Raw genomic sequence first — 7,412 nt, forward strand, 5'->3', positions numbered from 1 at the left:
TATATATGGTCTTCCTTTCCTGGGGGGGGGGTCCTCATATGAGCCAGTTTCCTTGTAGTGCTTGATGGTTTCTGCGACTGCACTTGGGGACACATTCATAGTTTTCACAATTTTCCGGACCGACGGCCCGTCATTTACTTAAAAGTAATGATGACCTCGTTTCTCTTCTCTTAGCTGATTGGTTCTTGCCATATTATGAATTCTACCAGTCGTCCAATAGGCTGTTGGCTGTGGGGGGGATCATTTCAGGGGACTACCTCATGAAGCTCATTGGGGGTACTCTGAAGAAACCAGAATATGAGACATCTTTTCAGTTGTTTCAGTTTTTTTGTTAATTCCATAATTCCACATGTGTCTATTCATTGTTCTGATGCTTTCAGAGATAATCTACAATGGAAATAGTGATGAAGCTAAAGGAAACTCATTGGATGAGAAGGTGGGTCCAAACTTTTGGCCTGTACTGCATGTTATAAAAGACATATTTGTCACTAGATTATGAAGTGAAATTTTATGTCAGAATTGATTTTAAAACCCCAAATAAGTCACCAGAGGGATTCCGCAGAAATTTTGTCAGTGTGCCTGCTATTGGGGCGCATCCACATACACACACATTGGAAACGTCAGTTGGGAGGCAGTTGGTCAACATGGCCGCCAGGGAACAGTGTCATGATAGGTGTGTGTGTGTGTGTGTGTGTATGTGTGTGTGTGTGTGTGTGTGTGTGTGTGTATGTGTGTGTGTGTGTGTGTGTGTGTGTGTGTGTGTGTGTGTGTGTGTCAGAACTTGTTACTATGCTGATTTCCTCAGAGAAGGAGCTAGATATCCATTAACTAGCGCAAAAGGTTTTAGTCCGATAGACTCCATAGTTACATAGACCGCCACAAGATTTCCTACATTTTGACCAACTATGATGTCTAAAGAGTTAAAACTGGAGGAGAGAGAGACATTTGTTTGAGGATTAAAGTCATTGAGACGTACCCCAGCTGCATGGTTTTTTCATGGTTTCTGTCAACAGTTGATAGATCACAGCCAACAGTTTAAGTCCGATAAACTCCATAGATACAACAGCTGTTGGTTTTGAGGTCTGAAGTCAGTCAGGAGTCAGTCAGTTGGTCAGTTAGTCCATCATGACATCATGTTAGCTGACCAATAACACCTCTTCTCCTTGTTGCTATGGTGATTTTCACAGTGAAGAATCCAAAAGATTTCTTTTCATAGTTTCTATCGGCAGTTGGTCAAAAACAGAGCCAAAAATGTAAGCCCGATAGACTTCATAGTTACATGTCTGCGACCGGCACAAGATTTCCTACATTTTGACCAACTATGATGTCTGAAGAGTTAAAACTGGAGGAGAGAGATACATTTGTTTGAGAAACTTCCAAAGAATTGTTCTGTTCTCTGTCCTCCACTCTAGCTCTGAACATTCCGCCACATACACACACATTGGAACATCTGAGACGGTCTGAAAACGGGACGATATGTGAACTGGTATTTGGGAGAAACCGTGCTTGGTATCTGAACGCCCATTCAGCCCAATAAACACCAAAGTCTTGTCTTCGGTTTAAACTTTTAATCATGTTTCTACGTTAAAGTATGGCGGTACAGCACGGTCCCAAAGAGGGGGGGGGTTTGGAGCGATGTTGAGCGATTTCTCGAACATTTCCCACTCAAGTCAATGAGACATTTCTGACGTATTTTTGCCGATTTTGGTGAAACCACGTGGCAAATCTTGTTGAAAAGTCATAGCACACTATTCCCGATCAATACCCACATTTCGGTGTAATGTGTGTGCACGTGTTGGCACCGCTTTGGGACTAGTAGTGGGACAAAAAACAGGCGGAACAATAATAAGTAAGGGGCAATAATAGTCAGTGTGCCGATTGCACATCGGCACACTGACTATTATTGATTCTCTTAATTCTCAGACTGAAACAGAGCTTAACCTCAACCACAGACCTAAGGCTACATCTACACTACATCTTCATTTAACCTGGATGGATGGATGCATGGATGGATGGATGGATGCATGGATGGATGGATGGATGGATGGATGGTGGATGAATGGATGGATGCATGGATGGATGGATGGATGCATGGATGCATGGATGGATGGATGGATGAATGGATGGGTAGATGCATGGATGGATGGGTGGATGGATGGATGGATGGATGAATGGATAGATGCATGGATGGATGGATGGATGGATGGATGGATGGATGGATGAATGGATGGGTAGATGCATGGATGGATGGATGGGTGGATGGATGGATGGATGGATGCATGGATGGATGGATGAATGGATGGGTAGATGCATGGATGGTTGGGTGGATGGGTGGATGAATGGATAGATGCAACGATGGATGGATGGATGCATGGATGGATGGATGAATGGATGGGTAGATGCATGGATGGATGGGTGGATGGATGGATGGATGCATGGATGCATGGATGGATGGATGAATGGATAGATGCATGGATGGGTGGATGGATGCATGGATGGGTGGATGGATGCATGGGTGGATGGATGCATGGATGGGTGGATGGATGCATGGATGCATGGATGGATGGATGCATGGATGGATGGGTGGATGGATGGATGGATGGATGAATGGATAGATGCATGGATGGGTGGATGGATGCATGGATGGATGGATGCCTGGATGGATGGTCTCTGAGGTTCAACATAGCAGAGAAACTATTGCTGTTAAGTTTAGCTGACAACAGGTGACACGACAAAACAACTTGTTAAGATAAAGGATTGTGGTCCGGGTTAAAACACCAGTTTTCTTGTCGAACGTCTTGTGTTTTCCTCTTACTTGACACCAACTCCTGCCCTGTGTTTTAGGACCCAAACATCCACCCTTAACCTCCTCCCTACGAGGATGTTCTCGCTCTTACACAGCGGCAGTCATTGTGGTGCATGCATTCATATGTATATGGAATAAAGACAAATTACAGTGCATTACTCTTCACACGCGCTTCATGATAACAAGCTATTCGAGAAGGATGTTGTATCAAACAAATGGTTTCAGGCTCCCTTCACGCATCACATACGTAAAGTTCTCCAATAAATGTGTACAAATCAATGACTATAACTCTGTTGTAGTTCCAGGATGAGACAAAGTTGAATGGAAACAAATACACAGCTGAATGCAGGCTTACAGAATTATTGCTTTCTTCCAGAGTTGGGTGAAGGAGGTGGTTATTGGACTGGGCAGAAAGTAATGACAGGTCCAGGATGTAGACAGCTCATAACCCGGTAGCATGCAAAACACCAGAGATTCAGGATGGGTCACAAGTCTTTCTAGCATGTAAAATACTTTCTGGGCATTTTGCTAAAGGACTGAAAGGAGTCAGATGTTTACAGAAGAACAACCCATGACCTGGTGATGATTTGGACTCTGCTCGGTCCGACCATCCGGCTGAACCGATGCAGGACTCTGATCACAAACCCTTTCTGTGACAATCCCTCTCTGTTCAAACTCTCCTGTGAGGATGTGTCTATTAGTAATATCTATGGCCTCTTTACCACTATAGCTCTGTTAACAGTTTCAATAGGCAGCATGGTTCTCACCTACACTAAGATTACAGTAGTGTGTCTGATGAGTAACAGCAAGTCTCTGAACAGTAAAGCCTTAAAAACTTGCAGCACTCATCTTTTTGCATATCTAATTATGTTGTTAAGTGGACTGCTGCTGGTCGTCCTGCATCGCTTCCCTCAGTATTCAGACCAACGAAAAATGGCTTCCATTTTGTTCCACATCATCCCCGGCTGCCTCAACCCCATTATTTATGGCGTGCAGTCTAAAGAGATTTGGAAATTCCTGTCACAATCATTCCAGTTCAAAAAGGTTTTGACGTTCAAATGTAAGATACAAAATAAATGAAAAAAAAACAACATACTTGTGAATAAATGTGCTTATCTGTTTGTTTTTTCTTTTCTTTATCCTCATTTTCAATTTACAAAATGGTACAAATGACCAGTGCATTGGTACCAAAATGTTGTAAATAGTTTCCTTTTGTTTTACAGAATATTTTCAACACCCCTCAATCAATGCATTGCAAAGATAAGTGAATGAAATGTACAATGTTGGGGTGCATCTATTATTAATGTGAGGATTATTTTCTGAATGAACGGATGAGTTGTTTGGTTTTGAAAAATCAGTGTTTCCCAAAGCCTTTGATGCAAATCCACTGTGCCTTTATCTTGTTATTATGATCCTTATGGAGTAGGGTTTAAAGTTTGTTTTTACTTTTTGTTGCAGTGTCTTTTAATGTTTATACATAAAGGGATGTTAGGATTCCAACATTTCTTTCATTACTTAAAATTTTGTCATACCCATAATGTTATAATGTGACCATGAAAGTTTTTTGTTTTGTGTTGTGATATTCTTGAAATTTACAGACCCTTGAATTTCAAAAGAAGGCTTTCAGATACAAAAACATATTGGTCATAATCCACATATCGCCATTTCTTAGAAATTACAATTAATGAATTCATCTTTGCAGCTCTAATATAGAGAGATGTTTGTCATTTTTCATATAGTTTGATCCTTGTTCACATATCTTTCATTCTGTTCCACGTTATGTTCATTTGTTAAGAGCAGGGATCCCCTACTACATATGTTGATAAAAATGAAGTTGCCCATTAAACTGGGTATACAATATCTTGTACAACGGCCTAGGGCCTTTATACCTTTGTTGCATTGAATATTAAGCTACTAAATAGCCTAATAATTGTTGGCATGATTTTACAAATCCTGTTTGTTACATAATCATGTGTCACAGTGAATCCTTCGGGATGAACTGTATCTATGGATGACCACCTCAGTGACTACCTTACCTACAGGCCAGTGGGGATTTATAACTGCTAATAATATGTTGGATGCATGTTAGCACTTTTTCATTTTTGTAAATAAATTCTAAAATTAAAACTGATTTTGGAGGGTGACTCTAAGGAATCCTTGTCGAAGATTCCTGGTTTACATGCACAACACAAAAAATTACCTATTCAGTTCATTTTAAGCAAAAACAGCTACTTTAACTCATTTTTACAATCAAAAAGTCAATGCATATGCAAGTGTCTGTTGTTTTAATCGGTTGCATTCATTTGTTTGTATCAGCCTGCACTCATTAAATAAAATAATACAAACATACATTACAAAACCCAAAAATTCACCAAGACCAAGCACTAGGCCACAGAGGCAAGGAAACACTTCCTTTAAGAGGCAGAAACCTCAAGTAGAACCATGGCTCAGGGTGGGCCAGAAAAACCTGCCGGAAGCAATAAGAGGAGAGAGGCGAGAGAGCACAAGACTCCGGGAATGGGAAGAAGTTGAGTTAGTAACATGCATTAATGGGATGAGGTTGCATACAGATGGAGAGAAGGAGGAAAAGAGAGGAGCTCAGTGCATCATGGGAAGTCCCCCAGCAGTCCAGGCCTATAGCAACATAACTAAGGGATGCTTCCAGACTCTCCTGAGCCAGCCCTAACTATGAGCTTTATTAAAGAGGAAAGTCTTAAGCCCACTCTTAAACGTGGAGACGTCTGCCTCCTGAACCCAAACTGAAACTTCGTTCTACAGGAGAGGAGCCTGATAGCGGATTTACAGCCCAAAATCATCCCAAGCCTTCTCTCCCAATGTCTTCGGATGTATGGGGTGCATTTTGGTTCTCTTTGCATCTTAAAGAGGTTTTCTCTTGTTGTTCGGTATCTGGGACCAGCCCTCGGCCCAAATCAAAGCTCGTTCCTACTCTTTCTGCAGTGCAAAGGCATCCTGCTGTTGTCCACAACATTTTTGTGAGTGTTTGCTTTAGATCCTTCCTCCAGAAGTTAGGTGCTGTGCATTTCGGGTTATCAGATCCGTAGTGAGAGACACCTGATCATAGGTATCATAGGTAACTTTAGCTTCTGTTGTTGGTATTAGCAATGCTGCTGTTGCGCTAATGAACAGTTAATATTTTGTCGTAGTCCCGGTTGTTATTGTTATCTCTAAAAACATGAAATAGATAAGTTAAAGTAAGTGACAGACATAGTCGCCAGGTCTGTTTTTGTCGTAGCTGTAGCACCTCTCTCCTCCTCCTTCTCTCCATCTGTATGTAACCTCATCCCATTAATGGATGTTACTAACTCAACTTCTTCCCTTTCCCAGACTCTTGTGCTCTCTCTCCCCTCTCCTCTTTCCTCCTATTGCTTCCTGCAAGGGGTTTCTGGCTCTGGATCTGTGGTTGGAGTCATCTGCTGTCATGTTCCCGCTCGAAACCCTCTGCTACAATTCTCCCTGTCTGTCTCTCTCTCTCTCTTTCTCTCACCCCAAACCGGTCGAGGTAGATGCAAAAGTTACAGTGCAGCATAAGCAATTTAAAGAAATGAGCAGTCATTTAGAGAAAGGCAGCATCAAAAAGAACACATCTACTGTTCCCCGCTTGGGGAAATTACGTCACTCAGTTCTGTCCCTGACAGAAGGAAAATATCTATGATATTTTTACTTTGAGCTTTTACCTGGCCCCTGGCAGCAGATTTTTCGTGCAGATTTATCTGGCCCCTGGCAGCAGATTTTCCGTGCACTTTTCCAACAGTGTACCCTAGGTACACTCAAAACGTTTAGCTTTAATCTGGCCCCTGGCAGCAGATTTTACGTGCAGATTTATCTGGCCCCTGGCAGCAGAGTTTTCGTGCACTTGTGATCCAGACAGTAGTGCAGAAATGAGCAGTCATTTAAAGAAAGGCAGCATCAAAAAGAAAGGTCTTCCGCCTTGATTTAAAAGAACAGAGTAGCAGCGGATCTACAGGTTTCTGGGAGTTTATTCCAGATATGAGGAGAATAGAAACTGAAAGCTGCTTCACGTCTAGACTTGCTCTTTATGGAAAGACCTGCAACTATTTTGTAAGTGAAAATCAATTGTAATTATTATTAAAAATAATGATGGTAATAATAATTCTATACACAGAGTATTTTTAATGTATGTGTATATTATTTTATTTAATGACTGCAGGCCGTTGACAAACAAATGAATGCAACTGATTAAAACAACAGACACTTGCACATGCACAATGTATTTTATTATCGTAAAAATTAGTTAAAACCTGTTCAGTAACACTTGAAAATATATGTTTTTCTCGCCAACATTTTTACCCTTAAAAAAGTGCTGCAGTTTCCACATGCTTTGGCCCTCTGGGATGACCCTGAGTTCATTGGGAAGTTAACAGTCTCAACTTGTTGTTTCTAGTGGAAGTGTGACACTAGGCCTTACTGACACAGAGCTACAGAGGTTAGAACACAGAATTTCTATTTCCGTCCAAGTAAATCGTCTGAAAAATTAATAAAAAGCACGACTGTAAGCATATTATAGGGGCTATATACTAAAATAGTACCCTAGCCTCATGTCTCAACTTAGAACAGAAAAAATCCA

General features: G+C 41.3%; 1 protein-coding gene across 1 annotated transcript in view; it reads left to right on the forward strand.

The window, feature by feature from the left end:
• Positions 1 to 4,412, forward strand: part of LOC117956020 (olfactory receptor 52A5-like) — a 7,191-nt gene extending 2,779 nt beyond the window's left edge. The window contains exons 3-6 of the mRNA XM_034890864.1: positions 175 to 276; positions 381 to 436; positions 3,350 to 3,866; positions 4,405 to 4,412. Of these exons, the coding sequence (XP_034746755.1) occupies positions 175 to 276; positions 381 to 436; positions 3,350 to 3,866; positions 4,405 to 4,412 (683 nt within the window). The remainder of the gene's footprint in view (positions 1 to 174; positions 277 to 380; positions 437 to 3,349; positions 3,867 to 4,404) is intronic.
• Positions 4,413 to 7,412: the final 3,000 nt, after the last annotated feature.

Source organism: Etheostoma cragini, chromosome 13 (assembly GCF_013103735.1).
Source record: "Etheostoma cragini isolate CJK2018 chromosome 13, CSU_Ecrag_1.0, whole genome shotgun sequence".
Classification (NCBI taxonomy): domain Eukaryota; kingdom Metazoa; phylum Chordata; class Actinopteri; order Perciformes; family Percidae; genus Etheostoma; species Etheostoma cragini.